The sequence below is a fragment of the Anolis carolinensis genome, chromosome 2, assembly GCF_035594765.1.
Source record: "Anolis carolinensis isolate JA03-04 chromosome 2, rAnoCar3.1.pri, whole genome shotgun sequence".
NCBI lineage: Eukaryota > Metazoa > Chordata > Lepidosauria > Squamata > Dactyloidae > Anolis > Anolis carolinensis.
Genome location: NC_085842.1, coordinates 136,046,447 through 136,067,548, shown reverse-complemented (window position 1 = coordinate 136,067,548; position 21,102 = coordinate 136,046,447). Strand labels below are relative to the sequence as shown.

At 39.7% G+C, this 21,102-nt stretch overlaps 1 protein-coding gene across 1 annotated transcript in view; it reads left to right on the top strand.

Moving 5' to 3' along the window:
• srp68 (signal recognition particle 68) overlaps positions 1-18,662 on the top strand; it is a 28,272-nt gene extending 9,610 nt beyond the window's left edge. Inside the window, exons 6-16 of the mRNA XM_062973993.1 lie at positions 1,022-1,131; positions 3,622-3,704; positions 6,100-6,240; positions 7,586-7,684; positions 7,846-7,910; positions 8,124-8,286; positions 10,235-10,329; positions 11,690-11,819; positions 12,238-12,313; positions 15,204-15,256; positions 16,585-18,662. Of these exons, the coding sequence (XP_062830063.1) occupies positions 1,022-1,131; positions 3,622-3,704; positions 6,100-6,240; positions 7,586-7,684; positions 7,846-7,910; positions 8,124-8,286; positions 10,235-10,329; positions 11,690-11,819; positions 12,238-12,313; positions 15,204-15,256; positions 16,585-16,812 (1,243 nt within the window). The 3' untranslated portion in view covers positions 16,813-18,662. The remainder of the gene's footprint in view (positions 1-1,021; positions 1,132-3,621; positions 3,705-6,099; positions 6,241-7,585; positions 7,685-7,845; positions 7,911-8,123; positions 8,287-10,234; positions 10,330-11,689; positions 11,820-12,237; positions 12,314-15,203; positions 15,257-16,584) is intronic.
• Positions 18,663-21,102: the final 2,440 nt, after the last annotated feature.

The window sequence follows — 21,102 nt, the reverse complement described above, 5'->3', positions numbered from 1 at the left end:
TGTGGGAACTCGGGGCGGCTCACAACGTTACAAAAGTAACAGCACAAATACATTAAACAATATACACAGTTTAAAACACAAGAAGATGATAAAACAGAAGTTAAAACAAAGGTTTATATAACAGTAGTAATATCAAACAACCACCAATGCAAATCCGTCAACTTCAAAGGTGGGGGGGGGGGGGGGGGGACTATAGCAGCAATATAAGATAAAATCATTAGATTAAAATACCCCGATGAAAGGAGCCTAATAACATTCAGGATAGAATTATAATGAGGCTGGTCATCCGATGGCTGTTTCTCCAAAGGCCAGCCCAAACATCCAGGTTTTCAATTGTTTCTTAAAGGATGGTAGGGAGGGCGCCAACCTAATCTCCCTGGGGAGGGAGTTCCAGAGCCTAGGGGCCACAGCCGAGAAGGCCCTCTCTCTCGTCCTCACCAGACGTATCTGTGAGGAAGGCGGAAGTGAGAGGAGGGCCTCCCCGTAAGATCTCAGAGAGCGCGTAGGTTCATAGGGGACGATGCGGTCACAAAGATAGGCAGGTCCTGAACCGTTTTATTATATTATATGAATTATTATTATTATATTATATTATATTATATTTATTATATAACCGTATTATTATATTATCGGCAGCCAGTGAAGCTGCTTGAACAGGGGGGTTGACCGCTCCCTGTAAGCAGCTCCAGTTAGTAACCTGGCTGCCGACCGTTGTAGCAACTGTAATTTCCGGACCGTCTTCAAGGGCAGCCCTACGTAGAGTGCGTTACAGTAATCCATCCTTGAGGTAACTAGAGCGTGGACCACCGTGGTCAAGCCAGACTTCTTGAGGTACGGTCGCAATTTAAGCCTAAAGTTGTTCTCCTCGTGCTGATCAGCATAATAGGTAATTTTATATGGCAGCTTAAATTCTAAAGTTTGTTCTGTACTTCATTAATTCTTTACTGAAAAAAGAGAAAGAATTAAAAAAAACTTACACCATTACAAAATCCTGACAATTGTTTTTACTTCTCTGCTACAGAACCATATATGAAAAATTGGCAAGTGCTTTTACAGAAGAGCAGGCAATATTATACAATCAGCGAGTGGAAGAGATCTCTCCAAATATTCGTTACTGTGCTTATAATATTGGTAAGTTATCCAAGTGGGGGACATTACTGAAAGATTGTTGGAAATATTTGCGTAGTTAGACTTGCAAAATAAGACAATAAGAAGTAATTGATGTTAGTGCATCTGCCTGTTTTATGTATTAGAATCCAGAATGTTTCCCAGCTTTGGGTATGAATAAGAATTCTTGCCTGCCATAAGACAATATTAAAATCCGAGAGAAAAAAATCCTAACCCATGTTTCTTTTCTAATATCACAAATAACACTGTTACGTTCTCCCTGCCGTCCTTACAATTACCATCCTTATAATTACCGTCTGATCAGCCTCACATCGATACCAGGCAAGATCCTGGAAAAGATAATTAAGGAAGTGGTCTGCGAACATCTAGAAACAAATGCAGTCATTGCTAATAGCCAACACGGATTTACTACAAAACAAGTCATGCCAGACTAATCTGATCTCTTTTTTTCAATAGAGTTACGAGTTGGGTTGATACAGGGAACGCTGTGGATGTAGCCTGCCTGGATTTCAGTAAGGCCTTCGACAAAGTCCCCCACGACCCTCTGGCAAACAAACTAGTAAAATGCGGGCTAGACAAAACTACGGTTAGGTGGATCTGTAATTGGCTAAGCAAACGAACGCAAAGGGTGCGTCGTCTTCATCTTGGAAAGAAGTCACGAGTGGAGTGCTGCAGGGTTCTGTCCTGGGCCCGGTTCTGTTCAACATCTTTATTAACGACTTAGACGAAGGGTTAGAAGGCACAATCATCAAGTTTGCAGATGACACCAAACTGGGAGGGATAGCTAACACTCCAGAAGACTGAAGCAGAATTCAAAACGATCTTAACAGACTAGAGAGATGGGCCAAAACTAACAAAATGAAGTTCAACAGGGACAAATGCAAGATACTTCACTTCGGCAGAAAAAATGGAATGCAAAGATACAGAATGGGGGACGCCTGGCTAGACAGCAGTACGTGTGAAAAAGATGTTGGAGTCCTCGTGGACAACAAGTTAAATATGAGCCTACAGTGTGATGCGGCTGCTAAAAAAGCCAACGGGATTTTGGGCTGCATCAATAGGGGTATAGCGTCTAGATCCAGGGAAGTCATGCTACCCCTCTATTCTGCCTTGGTCGGACCACACCTGGAATACTGTGTCCAGTTCTGGGCACCGCAATTGAAGAGAGATGATGACAAGCTGGAAAGTGTCCAGAGGAGGGCGACTAAAATGATCAAGGGTCTGGAGAACAAGCCTTATGAGGAGTGGCTTAAAGAATTGGGCATGTTTAGCCTGCAGAAGAGAAGGCTGAGAGGAGACATGATAGCCATGTACAAATACGTGAAGGGAAGTCATAGGGAGGAGGGAACAAGCTTGTTTTCTGCTGCCCTACAGACTAGGATGCGGAACAATGGCTTCAAACTACAGGAAAGGAGATTCCACCTGAACATCAGGAAGAACTTTCTCACTGTGAGAGCTGTTCGTCAGTGGAACTCTCTGCCCCGGACTGTGGTGGAGGCTCCTTCTTTGGAGGCTTTTAAACAGAGGCTGGATGGCCATCTGTCGGGGGTGCTTTGAATGCGATTTCCTGCTTCTTGGCAGGGGGTTAGACTGGATGGCCCATGAGGTCTCTTCCAAATCTACTATTCTATGATTCCTTAACTTTTGGATCTTACAAAAAAAAAAGACATTTGGTTCAAACCCTCTAGTTTCAGTAACCTGACGTTTCTCATTGATACATATTTTTCCTGTGTTTAAATAAGAAAGACTGCAACTGTCACATGGTGTCTGTGCAAGAATGTTCTTAAACCTTTTCCTTCCAGCATTTGTTTTATGTCCTAGGGGTTTTCTTTTCCCTACAAATAGCCATGCCTTTTTCCATCCAGTGGAAAAAGCAAGTAACTCTTAGTGGGTAAGAGTTTAAAAGCTCCCTCCCACATTTTAGGTTTACACTGTCAGTGACAATTATTTGTGCCTTAAAAAAAAGAATAATGTACTTTAAGAACTAATGTTTGTATAAGTGTGATTAGTGTTTAGTTCTTTGGTATTCTTGGCATATAGCCTGTTCCTCTCTTAGTATGGACCAGGACAGCACAACCTGTGGCGTCTCTAGATGTTCGGGGCTCTAACGCGCGGAAGCCCTAGCCATCTCATTCAATGCTTAGGAACTCTGGAAGCTGAAGTCCCTGAACAGGGATTTGGACTAGATGGCCCATGTGGTCTTTTCCAGCTCTATTGTTCTATGATTCTATGAAGTCGAAAACACCTGTAAGACCACAGGTTTAGCAGGCCTGCTCTGGACTTCACATGACAAATTTGTACTTATGTTATTGTTTCAGCATATTTTTAGATATGCATAAATCTTAGAAAAGCATACTGACTTTGTGCTCCCGGTATTATTACATTTCGTTTGTGATCAAGAATCTGTCTTGAAGCTTCACATCCTATTTTCATTACAGAAGAAACCTTTGTGCTAAATTATATACTAGCTGTTTCTTGTCATCTCTTTCTTAGGTGACCAATCTGCTATTAGTGAGCTGATGCAGATGAGACTGAGATCTGGAGGCACCGAAGGGCTTATTGCTGAAAAACTGGAGGTAAACTAATTGTGCTTCTTCATGTTTTTAAAGAAACATGGCAGAGCATCTGTTTTTTGTTTTTTTTTTTTTAATTTCTGCGTTATCTTGGATTTAAAGAAAATCCAATGTAGTGTGCAACAATTCCAAGTTTAAAACTAAAAAGGGCAATGAAACAAATCAAAAAGGTATGCTATAATGACTGCACCAAAAAAACATAAGTTTGCAAGGAAAAAATAGACAATTACAATTAATTACCAGACCTGCCTGAGTTTGACAGGGTCAGAGACCCCTTAGTCGCCATTCCAATCCCTTCCCTTTCCGCTCTTTTTCTCTTCTCTCCTTCTGCCTTTCTCTTTCCCCGCTCTTGTATTCACTCAGGCTTTCCATGCTGCTCCCTGCCCCTTTACAAGCCAGCATAATCTTTTGTGTCTCTTAATCATTAGAAGGGCTTGGGTTTTCAATTTTGTGAAGCTGGCTAAGACGCTCTCTGGAGAAATTAACTCAAACCTATCTGCAGTTTGTCCCTAGTTGTTAGAAAAGGTTAGAACATTCTGCCACTTAGTGATTGAAGATGCTATTACAGTTAGCAGACATTCAAAACAAAAATGAGTAATGTTTGAAAACATAATAATTCCAGGGAGTACTTAAATCAAGCCTGCTTATTAACCATGCCAGATTTCAGATGTCCAACATTTCACAGTGTTGAAATTATAGCAGGGAGAAACGCAAATGGGCACACATGTTCTTTTATTGGGAAAGATTGGACACCATCCTTTTATGCAAATCCAGTGCTATGTGTACTGTTTCACAAGCTGTGAAATAGCGTCAGTATTTTTGGCAGGTTTTCCATTGTTCTGAAGCAGGTTTTTAAAGTGAACAGAGGACTGCAGCAGTTCTACTCCCAGTTCTACTGGCATAAGCATATATGTCCCATTAGATTCACATGACTGTTCAGAAAAGTTTTATATCAATTTTCTTGACTGTTATACATATTTTCTTCTTTTCTTTTGTAGTTGAATTGTATTTTTGTTGTGGAAACCTTAATATTTGTTTCAAAAGTATTTAAACTGTGGGGACCATATCCCACCCAGCACAAGTTCACCTTGCTCCAACACACAAACTCCACCACAGCCGATTTGAGTCTTTTTAGTTTATTGAAGAAAGATAGCAAAACTTATTAAAAAGCAGAAAAATAAGAAAAACCGATTGCAAGTGCAATCCTTAAAGACAGTTCAATGATTTCGTAGAAATTAGTCCAAAATCCCAAAAATAGCACAGTAAATCCAAGAGAACATGAATACATGAGCTTCAAAAGTAATCCAAACACAGATTCTAGGCATGTGACGAGGCCTGAACAAGGCAAGAGTTGATTCTCCAAAAGCAAGGTTGCTCTGACTGGAATCTTTCCCAAATTACATCATTTAACCCTCCTTGCAAGACATAAACACATTCCTGTGCACTCTTATTTCTCCGCGTCTGCCTGCAATTCTCACACTGCGGTGGAGGCCTGATCTCAACTTTAATCTGGAATCTCTGTCTAACAAGCATTCATCCCCCTCACTCCCATCCGAGCTCTGTTGACAATTTTCAGACTCCTGTAGAAGGTCATCCTTATCTTTGCTCAACTGAGAACTTTCCACATTCCCTTCTGTCTGTTTTCTCAAGCCATCTTCAGCTCCCGAATCCACCTGCCTTTCTGAGTCAACAACATTCCCTGGGACAAACTGCTGTTCCCCAAATCCCCTTTCATCATCATCAGACTGAACCACAACATGGGGTAATGTTTGCTGAGGATTATAGAACAAAAATAATTCCAAATCAATGCAGAGTCCAACATTTTAAAAAAATAATCTGCAAAAGAGAGGAATATGCAATATTGGGGCTGCAACCCAAAAGGCTATGCTACTTGTGGGAGCTGTTTTTCCTTCATGTAAAGTAGTCTCAAACCAGGGCTCCACGCTTCAGTTTTTAATGGCCCAAGGAAATGAGGGATATCTTGTTTTTTAACCTCCCAATTCCAAAGCCCCTGACAAGTTAAGCTTCTGTGGGAATTGCATCTTCTGTCATAGTCTGTTTTTAAGATCTCAGTCTGATTTTAAGATTACTAACAGTCTGGTCTTGGATGCAGGCCCCTGTCCTAGTAGCTGTTCTTGCAAAAGGCTATCTTTAAACGATTTTACATCTTCTCTAGCCATGTGGTTGGTAGTCCAGGTCTCCCGATCTGTAGAAATATTTTCTATGTTTTGAATTTTAATTGTGATCTACCTTAAGAGGAAGAACAGAATACTTTTTAAAAACAACATAATTACACTGAAAGTTTAGCTATTTTATAGCTGTTTTGTAGTTTAAAAATTAAATAAGCGGAACATGGTTGAAAATGAAAGCACACATTTCTAAATAATGATTTCTGTAGGCATTAATCACCCAAACTAGAGCAAAGCAGGCAGCTACAATGAGTGAAGTGGAATGGAGGGGAAGGACTGTGCCGGTCAAGATAGACAAAGTGAGGATCTTCCTACTGGGACTGGCAGATACTGAAGCAGCCATTGCTCAGGTAAATAGAAAATATTTTATTGCCATCATCATTTTATATTCTTTTGTGTGCCTAAATTATTGTACATTACCTCTTTGACCTATGTGGGGGAAGAGGTGAGGAAAAGAAACATTTCAAATACAGAAGAAGCTTTGTAACCTAGCTATTTGATGGTGAATCAATTTAATATGAAGGCATTATGTGCTGCATAATCTAAACCAGTTATCCATGCTGACTGGGGATGAGGAGAGCTGTAATGCACAAACACTTCTGGAGGATGCCAGATTTTTACCTTTTTCACCAGCAGTACTAATGTTCTGGCGATTTTACTTGATTACTAATCTAGTTTTCCCGTTGCATGCCTGAAGTTGAGAGCCTCCCATGGGTGTAGTTGAGAATGTTGTCAGATTTGACTAATCTGCCTCTTAATTGTTCAGAGATTTAGAATATCTCTTAATTTAAGCTCTTTTAATCATGCCTGAGGAACATACTTGTAAAATTTATCAATCAAATTAACATTTCATGGATAAGCAGTTAAAATTGCTGTTATCAAATTCATCCACCAGCTGGCATCCTCATAATTTTGAGGGGCTTATGTTTCAGTTTATGAAACACTGAGTAATTGATGTGAAGTGCAGCCTTAAATTTGGGGGGGGGGGGGGGGTTCCTGCGGATCATGAATTTTAAGTACATTTGTCAAACCAATCTCTGCCCCGAAATAGGAAGACCAAAGAATCCTAAGATCAGTATGATTGGGAGAAGATTCACTAAGGTGCTTAGGTTGAAATTAATTGGTTTCATGCCTCAGATTTAAGTCCCTGTTCAGTGGAAAATGCAAAAGGGAAGGCCAATAGGTAATTAAAAGAGAAAAGCTCTTCCTGACAGTGGGTTACAGTTTTAGCAACAGAATAGAGATTACACTTCATATAGTTTAATATAGTATAAGATAGGAGCCAACATTTAGGAAGTTATTAATATGCCTTACAGTGTGTTACATTTTGTGTTCTTACTAAAAGTATCTCTTTACTCATATGGTATGAGATCATCATTTTTCTCTCATATAAAATAATTCTATACTTCAGTTTCATAAAAATTACTGACACATTACTAAAGAAGAGTTTTTACATTAGTTTTCAGTGATTTAAGCAGAAACAGTATGATTTTCCTTGGAATATCACTGTTAGCAATGGAGACAACTGTCCACTGTGTGTCAATCAGTGGTATAGGCTTCAGTGGTATTTCATATGTTACTTCATAATTTTTTTAATAGCTGAGGTTGCTGATGTAGGTTTTATCTCCCTTTCTGACTGGGGGGGAATAGCAGTGGCTGAAGGGATTTTAAGTGATTTTGTACTTCTTTATTCAGACAGAAGAAGAAGAAACAAAAGAACGTTTGTTTGAGTCCCTACTGAGTGAGTGTCGGGATGCAATACAAGCTGTACGTGAAGAACTGAAACCAGATCAGGTGAGCACAAAGTATTATGCATTACCATATAACGGAATCTTCTTGGCAAGTTTAGTAAGTTTTTTTCTTAGATAATAAACCTTAATTTCCTTTATCTTTGATCATCTGTTTTTGTGTGCCTTCCATAAATGAATACAGTACATGCTTTCTTCTTTATACAGAAGCAACGTGATCACTCTTTGGAAGCAGATTCAGGGAAAGTCACTAACATCCAGTACTTGCACAGGTAAAGACTTTGTTCTGGATGCTGGATTTATTTGTTTGTGCTGTTCATTAAGCTTCCAGGTGGATAAAGTCTGCGTAAATGTGAAATTTGTCTCATTCTATGAAATTTGATAGTAGCTTCAGTCTCTGATGGGGCCAGTCATAATGGGGCTTATGATGCACCTATATCATTTTGTTTTCAATAAAATTAACTCCTTTAATTTGTGCCTTCTAGTTACCTGACCTATATCAAGTTGTCTACAGCAATCAAGCGCAATGAGAGCATGGCCAAAGCTTTGCAGAAGGCATTGCTTCAGCAGCAGCAGCCACTGGAGGAAGAAGGCAAGCGCACCCCTCGACCTCAGGATCTGATACGTCTCTATGACATCATTTTGCAGGTATCCACACAAGGGGAAGAAAACTATTCTTTCTGAACAACGTACAGGTCAAGACGGGAGATCAAAATCACGGTTAACTTGAAAGGACATTCTAATGCTTTGTTAGACAACAAAATATCATAATCCTTCATTGAAAATAGTGCAGCGGGAGTAATGCTTGAATTCTAAAGTATTTTCCAGTCTGTCCATTCGTAGTAAATACAACCCTGCAGTGTTCACTGCGTTTACTAAGCCCAAAAGGAACCTCGTTCAGACCAGCAAGTGACTCTCCAAATACCTGTAGATATTTTATTTTTTGAGGCTGAGGTTTCACACAGAAATGCATTCACTGAAGAAAACTAAACTTAATGTACACATCCCTTCACTTTTCCATATGAGCCCTTACTGCAGTTGCCACAAAAATAATTCAAATAATTCTTTGGAGCATAAGTAGAGAGGGTGTTCTTCTTCTTCATTCACACATTCGTTTCCGACTCTTCGTGAGCTCATGGACCTGTCCATGCCAGAGCTCCCTGTCGGCCGTCGCCGCCCTCAGTTCCCTCAAGGTCAAGCCAGTCACTTCAAGGATACCATCCATTTTGCCCTTGGTCGGCCCCTCTTCCTTTTTCCTTCCATTTTCCCCAGCATCGTGATCTTTTCCTAGCTTTCCTGTCTTCTCATGATGAGGCCAAAATACTTCATCTTTGCCTCTAATATCCTTACCTACAGTGAGCAGCTGGGCATTATTTTCTAGAGGATGGACTAGTTGGATCTTCTTGCAGTCCAAGGCACTCTCAGGATTTTCCTCCAGCACTAAAGTTCAAAAGCATCTATCTTCCTTCACTCAGCCTTCCTTACGGTCCAGCTCTTGCAACCATAGGTTACTATGGGGAATTCCATTGCTTTCACTATGTGGACCTTCGTTGCCAGTGTGATGTCTCTGCTCTTCACTATTTTATCGAGGTTAGCCATTGCTCTCCTCCCAAGAAGTAAACATCTTCTGATTTCCTGGCTGCAGTCTGCGTCTGCAGTGATCTTCGTGCCTAGAAATATAAAGTCTGTCACTGCCTCCATGTTTTCTCCCTCTGTTTGTCAGCTATCAATCAGTCTGGTTGCCATAATCTTGGTTTTCTTGATGTTTAACTGCAACCCAGCTTTTGCACTTTCTTCTTTCACCTTGGTGATAAGACTCCTCAGCTCCTTCTCACTTTCAGCCATCAGAGTGGTATCATCTGCATACCTAGGTTGTTAATGTTTCTTCTAGCAATTTTAACTCCAGCCTTGGATTTGTCAAGCCCCGCACGTCGCATGATGTGTTCTGCGTACAAATTGAATAGGTGGGGTGAGAGTATGCAGCCCTGCCATACTCCTTTACCAATCTTGAACCATTCTGTTCCGTGGTCTGTTCTTACTGTGGCTACTTGGTCTTTATACAGATTTCTCAGGAGACAGACAAGGTGACTTGATATCCCCATACAACCAAGAACTAGCCACAATTTACTATGATCCACACAGTCGAAGGCTTTAAGAATAGTCAATAAAGCAGAAATAGATGTTTTTTCTGAAACTCCCTGGCTTCCTCTATTATCCAGCGGATATTGGCAATTTGGTCTCTTTTTCCTCTGCCTTTTCTGAACCCAGCTTGGACATCTGGCAACTCCCACTCCATGTATTGCTGGAGTCTGTCTTGCAGGATCTTGAGCATTACCTTACTGGTATGGGAAATAAGGGTGTTACATTGGAAGAAAACTGCAAATTTCTTTTAAAAGAGATGAGTGCTGGTAATTTGATAGCTTATCTATTCAGCTATTGTGTTTTCTTAAGAGACATTTGACACTCATTTAGCCCTCACAAAAATAGTATATGAAACTGAGATGAATATACTTTGGTTTATAAATTGCTAAATGAGCAGCTTATTTGCAAGCTGACATTTTGTTGGTTCTTAAATTTTTATTTTATTTCACTAAAGAATCTGGCAGAATTGCCACAACTTCCTGGCCTAGAAGAAGACAAAAGCTTCCTAAAGGAGATTGGGATAAAGACACTTGTGTATAAGGCTTACAGGTAATTTTCAAATAGACAGGTTCCTTGATTAGCTGTGATAGAAACTGAGTAATATCCGCTATGTAATTAATGTTTTAATATAAAAGTTCCAGTGTAAATGACAAGAGGAAATATATTAGTGCTGTTTTTCAAACTGCAATGTGGCTACTAAAAGGAAGCTTCTTGCCAGCCATTTCAGTGTATTGCAGATTTTATATTAGCAATGGAAAGGTACATTTATTTAAAAGATATAAATAGCAAGTACATTCTAAAGCAGGGCTTCTTAAACATTTCCACTTGGGATCACTTTCAGCCCAAGAAATGTTTAACTGATCCCAGGTAAATAGATCCATAAAATAGGCATTAAAATCAAATATTTTCAAATAACAAATCAGCATTTGCAAGTCTTGCTAAACAGGCTTTTTCTTCTTTTTATTAAGTGCAGCTGAAGTATCTTCTGCAGAGTCCATTGTAAACACTGCAACACATTTTGTAAATGTCTAAAATGACCACTGAGTGGTGTTTAGAAAACTTTTTTTGGGACCCAAACATTAAGGGGACCCCATTTGGGGTCTGTATCCACAGTTTAAGAAGCAGTTCTCTAGGGGGTTATGATAACGCCTTGCCCAGCAATGAAATGAATCTAGATTTGAAGACACATTCCTTGTATACCACACTTCTCCAAACACAGAAGATCCTCTATAAATGAAGTACTTTTACTTCTAGTAAAAGAATAAAATTGTATCCAGGTAATAAGATGGATTTTTGTACAGTAAAATAGACAAAAGATTGGGCAGTGGCCTGAGTATTGCAGAGACACCTCAGCTGCTTCCATAGAGATAGCATCTTAGTAATTCATATTGTCTAGTCAGCCTTCTAACAGAATGATAGGCACTGCAGTCTTCCATGATTGCTGGCTGTGAAAGTATCTAAAGGCCTGGGCAGACTTTGGGCTTTTGGGTGTTTTGAACTTCAACTCCTACAATTCCTAACAAGCCAGTAAACTGGCTGGGATTTCTGAGAGTTGGTCCAAAACACCTGGAGGGTTAAAGTTTGCCCATCCCTGGGCTACATGCTGTTGATGCTTCAGCTTTTGGCTATGTTATAGCAGTGTGGTCCAACATGTGGTTTCCCAAGGGCAAATCAAACTTTAGTATAGGAATGTAAGAGCCAGAGACATTCCAGAAAGAAAATGAATTCTTAAAAACTTAAAGCAGTAAGAAGGGTAAATGATTTTTTCCAAATGTTAAATTAAAATATTTTTCCAGTAAGAAGGGCAAGGGCCAACAAAAATGAATTGGTGGGCTGCATGCGGGCCACGGGTTGGACCTCACTGTGTTATAGAATGAATGTACTCAGTACTTTCTTCCCAATCCGCTAGGTGCTTTTTCATTGCACAATCATATGTTCTGGTGAAGAAGTGGAGTGAAGCCCTTGTTTTGTATGAACGTGTTTTGAAATATGCCAATGAAGTCCAGATCCAAGCCGGAACCTATGAAAACAGCTTAAAGGTATGAAATCCCATGAAGCGTGGTCCACATTTTGTTAGTGAGAGTTCTGAAATGACAACCATTGGCTAAAGGCTGCGTGCTTCCATTATTTACTGTCAAGGGTCTAATGTGTTCAGAATATTATTTTATAGGCCTAGCTCAGAAAAATCACTTTGTTTTTGCAGCAGAAACAAAGACTCTTAGTATTTCTGGAGTCGTACTGATCATATGTAACTCTGGGGCTGGCAGATACAGAGCTCAGAGTATAATAGATACCCCACGGTTCATCTGAAGCTTCTTAATTTTTTCTTCTTTGGTGTTATTGACCTTCATGTGTGGTGCTTTTAAGGAAAAAAATCAATTGCTTGAAACTGACTAAGAAACATAACACTTTGATATCTGCAAGATGTGTTTATAGGATTGATCTATTATTATATAGGAACTGCCTGATGTTCAAGAGCTGATCACCCAAGTGAATGCAGAGAAATACTCCTTGCAAGCAGCTGCCATATTAGGTGAGTAAGGGCTTCCTTTCTTTTATTTTCCATTGTAAAGATCAAAAAGGCACCTTGTATGTCAAATGTTACAAATATTTTGGCCTTCTGGATCTTCATGTGTCAAACTTAGTTACTAGACTTCATGTCATTATCACTTGCGCTAAAAAGGCTGAAAAAATTGACTACAAAAAAACTCTTGTGTCTCCTTTTCATGTGATTCATGTGAAATACAGTAAATATACTAAAATGGCATTTAAAATTAATATCCCCCCCCCCACACTCAATCCCACCCACAACACCCCCTGGATTAAAAACCACAGCACCCCCTGAACTGATCTTAAAAACCTTCTTTTAAAAGCCTTTCTGAATAAGAAAGTTTTAGCTTGCCAGAAGGACAGCAGAAAGGGGGCCATTCTGGCCTCCCTGGACAGGGAGTTCCAGAGTTGAAGGGCAGCCACCGAGAAGAAAGGCCCGCTTTCTCGTTCCCTCCAACCTAGCTTGAGATGAAGGTGGGACTGAGAGAAGGATCTCTCCTGAAGATCTCAGGGCTTGTACAAGGAGATACAAGTAGCCCGGACCTGGACCGTCTAGGGCAGTGGTTTTCAACCTGTGGGGCCCAGAGGTTTTGGCCTTCAACTTCTAGAAGTTCTAACAGCTGTTAAATTGTCTGGGATTTCTGGGAGTTGTGGGCCAAAACTCCTGGGGACCCATAGGTTGAGAACCACTGGTCTAGGGCTTTAAAGGTCATAACCAGCACGTTGAATTGTGCCCGGAAACAGACCAGCAGCCAGTGAAGCTACTGCAAGGAATGGGCACGGTTGGCACAGAAATTTTAATTGTGCAAAAGCCCTCCTGGACACCGCCAACACCTGGGCCTCCAGATTTAGTGCTGAGTCCAGGAGGACCCCCAAACTGCAAACCTGTGTCTTCAGGAGGAATGTAATCCCATCCAGCACAGGCTGGATCCCTATTCCCTGATTTGCCTTCCAACTGACCAGGAGTACCTCTGTCTTGTCTGGATTAAGTTTAAATGTGTTTACCCTCATCTAGTTCATTACTGATGACAGACACTAGTTTAGGGTCAGGACAGCTTCCTTGGCTTTAGCTGGAAAGGAGTAGTAGAGTTGAGTGTCACCTGCATATAGGTAGCACTGAACTCCAAAACTCTGGATGATCTCTCCTGGTGGTTTGATGTACATGTTAAACAGCATGGGAGACAAAATTAAACCCTCAGGAACCCCACAGGTCAACAGCCAGGGGTTCAAACAAGAGTTCCTCAGAATCACCTGGGTACGGCCCTCCAGGAAGAACTAGAGCCACTGTAAGACAGTGTTTCTCCAAGGCTCCTGTCCACATCTGCAGGCTGCACAAATTGAAAGATATCGATCAACACTAGACTAGCAAGAGCTAAAGTTACATCCATTGGAACTGTATCAATAACAGCATCCTAGTCGGAATGGGTCTGAGCGACTTTATCTGCAAAGTGCCTTGCAAATTCTTCACAGTGGGCTGCTGAATGGTCAGGGATTTCTGTTTGAGGACCAGTATATAATAGTCCTCTGACCACTCGAAACAGCTCAGCTGGACTGTTCTTTGCAGATACAATGGTAGCAGTAGGGAACAATTTCTCTGCTGCTTCATTGCCGCAGAGTAGGTTTTCAAGTACGCTCTAGGCCGTGCTCGGTCAGATTTGCTTCGAGTTCTCCTCCAACGTCGCTCTAGTCTCCATCTCTTTTGCTTCATTGCCACCAACTTGGAAAACAAAGGGACTGGTTTGGCTTTGCTCCATGGCAGGGGATGCTCAGAAGCTATTGTGTTTACCACCCTGGCCATTCCCCCATTCCAGAGGTCAGCCAGAGCTTCAACAAATTTGTCTGCCAAGGTGACAGGAAAATCCCAAAGAATCAACTGGATCCATAAGCCTCCTGGGGCAGACTATCTTAATTGATCCTCCTACTCCTGTGGAGGTTTGAAGTCCCAGTGAGTCTAAACCCGAACAGGTAGTACAGTAGAGTCTCATTTATCCAATGTTCTGGATTCTCCACGCATTTTTGTAGTCAATGTTTTCAACATATCGTGATATTTTGGTGCTAAATTCGTAAATACAATACTTACTACATAGCATTACTGCGTATTGAACTACTTTTTCTGTCAAACCTGTTGTTAAACATGATGTTTTGGTGCTTAATTTGTAAAATCATAACCTAATTTGATGTTTAATAGGCTTTTCCTTAACCTCTCCTTATTATCCAACATATTCACTTATCCAACGTTCTGCCGGCCCGTTTACATTGGATAAGCGAGACTCTACTGTAATGGGTCCATGACCATGGAACTGTGTCAGGTTCCTCCATACCAGAATCATCATCATACCATCCTGCACAGAAAAAAAATGTCCAAAGTGTGTCCAGCAGCATAGGTAGGACAAGACACCACTTCGGACAGACACACGGTTGTCATGGAGGCCAAGAAGTTCTCAGCCATTCCCAACAGGGCACTCTTGTATGGATGTTGAAATCAACCAGCATTATTAACTGCTGAGGCTCCAACGCCAACCCTTAGACCACCCCGGCTAGCTCAGGAAGAGAGACTGTTGAGCAGCAGGGTGAACGGTACACCAACAAAATCCCTATTCTGTCCCGGTTACCCACCTTTAGCATACACTCACACACTGTTGACTAGGATGTGGAACCTGGTCGGGAATGGAATCACGATAGACCACTGCAACTCCACCTCCCCGCCCCCCAGGCCTCACCTGCTGCTGTTCCTGGTGGGCAGATCTGAGAGAGATTAACCCCTCCCCCAAAGTCTCACCCAGCTGGGTCTCTGTGATACAAACCAGGTCAGCATGCCCATCCAGAATCAGGTCCTGGAATAATTTCCTAAATTATTCTTGTAACTTTTCCAGATGCAGATGACAGTCATGAGACTGAGTCCCCATCCCAAGTCAAAGATGGCAAGGTAAGCCAGTTTTGTTATCTTCCTAATGACCAACAGATATTCTTCTCAATTTAAGGACTATTTCTTTTTCACTTATTGAGTGTAAATATATCATTTTATGTATGCGTACGAGACTAATGTTTAGTTTCGCAGCTTTGTTTTACAAACTATCTCTAGACTCCCCCCTATTTATATTTTCACATTTTCATTTTTAAATCTGGCTTTCATAAAAATGAGAAATCAAGATGTCTGTAAAAAAAAGAAACTTAGAGGATTACCTAGGGTTCTAAAGAACAGTGTCATGAGGAACATAGGAAGTGGCTTTATGCTGAATCAGGCTATTGATTCATCTGGTGCCAAATTACTAATTCTGGCTAGGGGCAGTCCCCCAGGTTTTCTGAGAGGATTATTTTTCAGATGTACTAAGGGAATCCCTAGAAATAAAATAAGATTGAGTGCATTCCGCGTGATAAGGTAGGTTTATATCTGTGCATAAGTATGAAGGATATTTCAGGGAAGATACCTTACATCTTGGATGCTCTTTGAAGATGAGATCTTTTTTCATCAGGAAGTCTTAACAATGACCAATCGTGCACTTCTGCATCTGGATTTTTTATTTTTAGGTTATATATTTTCTCATTTTGCATATGCTATAGAGAGACTTTTTTGTCTAAATGTATTACCTGGGCATGGGGAGCTGATGGGAAAGGAGATGAATAAGCACCAGAGATTTCTACTAATGCTATTTAATGCTTTCTGACATTATACCAGGGGTGTCAAACTCTTTTTCTCTGAGGGCCACATCAGCTTTGTGGTTGCCTTGAAAGGGCCATTAAATCATTGGATGGAAAATCTGTGGATACAGAGGGCCAACTATAATTTTTTGGCATAGTGGCTGGAGCTCTTTAATTTGATCCAGTTTGGGTCCCCAGATATTACTGAATGACAATTCCCATCCTTTTTGATTATCTGCCATGTGGATTGGGGATAGTGGGAACTGCAGCCCAACATCACTTATGGCTGTGAGGCTGCGGAAAGGTTTAAGGACATTTTAATGATATCATATCAACAAGCCTTGTATCTAAATTAAAACTCCACTCTCCTGACTAAACAGAACAAACTACAGCCTTCCAGATTTTACTGTATTACAACTCCCATCAGCTCTAGTCTTTGAGGAGTACAATAGTTGTAGTCCAGCATCTGGAGGGCCACATAAAATGACATGAGGGGCCAGATTTGGCCCATGGGTCTTGAGTTTGACACATGTGCATTAGACTATAGTTTATTGCATAGTAAATTTTGTTTCAGCTATTAAACTCGTTGCTTTTTATTTCCTTTTCCACCTCAAGCCACTTTCTGAACGATTTGAGACATTCTGCCTGGACCCTTCCCTGGTCAGCAAGCAAGCCCGCCTTGTGCATTTCCCTCCAGATTTCCAGCCCATACCTTGCAAGCCTTTGTTCTTTGACCTGGCCCTCAATCACGTCACTCTCCCACCCCTGGAAGACAAGGTGGAACAGAAGTCAAAGAGTGGTCTTACAGGATATATCAAGGGCATCTTTGGATTCCGGAGTTAACCAGGGTCACCTCTCAAAGAATGCTTAATCTTCCTGTATTTTGGGGAAAACCTCCAGCATATTCAGGGTTTAGCTCACCTGTGTTTAAAAATCCACATGGGGGTTTTTCAGCATTTTTCTAGTATTCTGTCTCTGTCTACCTGGTTTATTTGGAGCATTTCACTCTGAGAACTTATGTAATGTCTGTTTCCAACATCTCAACTTTATGGAGTGAACTTGAAGCCTCAAACCACTTCTACACAACGGCTCAGACAGGAACAAGATTAATTTTTATCAAAGCTAGGTATATTTACATTTTATTTCATAGCCAATGCTATCCATATAATTTTTTGAAAACTAGTGCACTCTGAACCGTACAGAGCAGAGGGAAACCAAAGGCACAATTCTGTTTCTGGTCTGGGTTGGATTGCCTAAGAAGAAGAGCTGAGCAAATTATTGTGCTGCTTCTGCATTTGGGTTTTATTTACAGCCATTTATTATTTTTCTTGTAGTTTTAGTTCCAGAAGCTGCAGAGCTCTGAAATGCTTGCATTAAATATCAAGGTTGATAGATGATGATTAAAATCCTTAAAGTAGATTGTATAGAAATACATGTTAAAGCCTATGATATAATATTTCTTCGCTGAGGCTGTACTTCTCATAACAACAGAATGTTTCTCAGAGGCCTTCTGAACATAAAAAACATAAAAAAGCCTTTGGATTAAAAAAGAACACACAACTTGTGGTTACACTTTGCAGAACTCCTTACATGTTTTCCTTTCCCTCTTCAACTTAGATGGAATTGTTAAATCAAAAGGGGCTTTTTTGCTACGTACTGAGTTTGTTCCTTCCTTTCCATTTGGTTATTTTGGGGATTCTCTTGTCATAAAGAATCAGCCAATTAAGACACTGAAATCTTAAGCAATAAAGATCTTAGCCATGTGTTCATGGGCAAATCTTCCATGAGAGCATTTAACTGTGCTATGAAAGTCCAAGTATCTTCATGTGGATATCTACATCTATGTGAAAAATTGTACACAGAATTTTTCCATTAGCTGTTTAATCTAGTTTGACTGAAATATTTAGTTTAAATTCATTTAAAGTTTAATCTAGTTCATTCTTATCATACTGCACTCCAGTTTTCTTCTGTTTCTTGGTATTGTTGGGAAACAGTATTAAAGCTGGATTCTTCAGTTAAAAAAAGTATTCCACCAATGCTTCTCGGTTAGCTTTGTGATAGCAAACTGCAAAAAACGGTAATTTTCAGATTAAATAAAAATTGGGTTAATTGCATCATTTATTGGATTTAACTTGTATATAAAAACAACCCCTTTCCATAGATGTCTTGTCTGTTTTAAAATATGTATATGAAATGACATTTCTAAACTCTGTGGGAAGAAATTTCACAGAAAAAATATTGTGGAAGAAATGGAAGTAAATAATATTTTTTGGATTTTATCAAGTGATAAATTTCAGACAGAGATGAAGTCTCCTTAACCAGTGATTGATCAGGTCTGTCGAAAGACACACAGAAGCAACATATTAGTACAGTAACTACAGCCCAGTCTCTTTCTAGTACTGTGCCTATTTCTGTTTTTTGTTGATTGTCTTTTACTTCAGATTCCCTGGTCTTCCTGTATTCAGATCTGCATTGGATTTGAGAATTATGTTCCTCTTATAGTAACAAACTAACTACATTTTGTTTTACCTTTCAGCCCAGGCTTGTGGGCAACTGGGTACATTCCAGTTTTTGTCTTTGTTTGCTGTCACAGATGGTTAAAACTTCCTTTGTTAATGAAATTGTGGCACAAAAATATTAGTTTCTCATAAAATAAATCCTGAAACAATAAAGACGCATTACTGCTTTCTGAAGGGTATGGTTTTTAAATTGCTGAGCCTTCCTTTTGATACTTTCATAACTAAAATATAATCTCTTAAATTTATAGAATAAATATTAATAGAAGAATAAAATAAACAGGTTAATCCAGCAATAAAAACCTGCCACATAGAGGTGTTTCATCTTCCCAACACCACACTAGTTTTATTTTAACCTAACCAAAATGAACCAGATGTATTCTAGGATGTTAGCATATATTGCATATTTCATCCTTAGCTAGGTTCATGGTTCGTGCAAATCAGACTTGAAACCACCAGGATTTTTCTTCTGCTTCTCAATCTTTTAATATGTTTTGACAATTGTACCATAGCAGTGTGTTTGTCCCTGGATCCACATCAGGTATAGTTACAACTTACACTGTTCCCCATATAGTGCCTGCACCACAACATCTGCATATTATCAAGGAGTTGCAGAAGAACTGTAAGCGTCCTTCACTGCAGCATTATTTCAGATAGACTGCATCCAAAATAGATTCTTTCAGTGGATTATTAGTTGTTTCACTTCCAGTTTGTGAACAATAAAAGGACACACGTACTACAAAATTATCTAAAGTTAAGAAATATACAAACTACAATTGCATTAATGGCAAAGCCAAGTGGTGTTTTAAATTTGATCCTTTTGTCTGAAGATGTAACCTTAAATCCTGTCGGGAGATATTTGTTAAAAGTTGGATGTTGGATCAAAGAAATAGGTTTACACTCTGCAATAGTTAGGGTACAAGTTGTAAGTGATTTGGACTTGCTTGTATTTCTGAGATGAAAAGCAAAGTTTCATTCAATATAAAGTATTCCTGATTGGTCACATTAATATGTTTGCTGTTTAATAGGTTTATTTTGTTTTAAATGATCACATTCAGGCTTCTTCTAGAAGGTAAACAAAATGATTTGGAATGGCTAAATACCTTGAAACGTTTTGACTAAAAACTGAACATCACCTGATATAAAATACTTGTGTATGAATTGGTTATTATCATCTGTTATGTCCTAGTATCTGTTATTAGGCCTAAAATGTATGTATTTTTCATCGGCTTATCAGGCTGATAAATTTAAGGCATTTCCAAATGGTAAACAAGATTATTGGGAGGACTAAAAATATCAATCTGATGAGTATGTATTTGCTACTGTCTGTCTAATCTAGGCTAATTGTACACCAGTCGGTTAATAGGTAAAACAGCTTGAGCACCAACTAATTAGATTATCCTGGGGAAATAAAAAGGAAGAAATGTTAAAAACAGAGGTGAAGAAACAGATAAACTTGATTGCAAATCTAGTGGCAGCCTGTTGGAGTGGGAAATCTACCTGTCTTAGTCAATTGAGTTTCCTTGTGGAGACTCAGTAAACATTATAATTGAGGTATATCATCAAGTGCTCTAGAACTGGGAATCTTATGGCCCAAGGCCGGAGACGGTTTTTGCCTTTGACTTGTGTCTACCCTTTCAAAACTGATCTAAGGGACTGTCCCGTGCTGGGCAGTGTCCCTGGGGTCTTGGCTCAGTGGTCACTTAGCAGAGTGGTCACTTAACCAGGTCCCCTTGGTTAGAGGAAAATGTGCTCAGGCCTTTCTCGGGCTTCTCATATAACACGGAGATGTGCTGCCAGTAAGGGGTTCCACAACTTTGAAAACAGTTTTCCTTAAGAGTTATGTACCGTGTTTCCCCGAAAATAAGACAGTGCCTTATATTATTTTTTGCTCCCAAAGACATGCTAGGTCTTATTTTCAGGGGATGTCTTATTTTTCCATGAAGAAGAATTCACTTTTATTGTTGAACCAAAAAAATGAACATTTATTATATACTGTACAGTAGATATAATCACAAACCAGCATAACCAGATAAACTGTAAATCCTATCAAGAATTTCTTGTTACTACCATTATTTTCACGTACAGCAATCTATGGTACATACATTGACCAAGCCTGCATGCTCAGGTGTTCTGTTTGGCTGGCATAATTCCAAACAAAAACTTTGATAGGTCTTACTTTCAGGGGAGGCCTTATATTTAGCAATTCAGCAAAATCTCTACTAGGTCTTATTTTTTGGGAATGTCTTATTTTAGGGGAAATAGGGTAGTTCTGAAAACATTTCATCACACTCTTGTTGCAATCTGGATAGGCTAGAGAATAATTATTTTTGGCTTAACACAGCATGTCGGGGGAAGTTCTGTCTCAAAATTAAAAACTGCTGAGTCCTGCTCAGCCCATATGTTTAGGGATGTTAGAATCAAAACAGAAATTTTACACTCTCACAAATATTGGCATCATTGTATGAATGTAACAGTCATGGACCTGTGCGTGCTTTTTCCTCTTCTAATTTTAGACAAGATGAAATGCTTGCAAATCTTTCAAATGTGTAATGTGTAAGAACTTCCTGTATTGTGGTTATCATTTGTTTTGTGATGAAATTCTGTAATCCTGCCC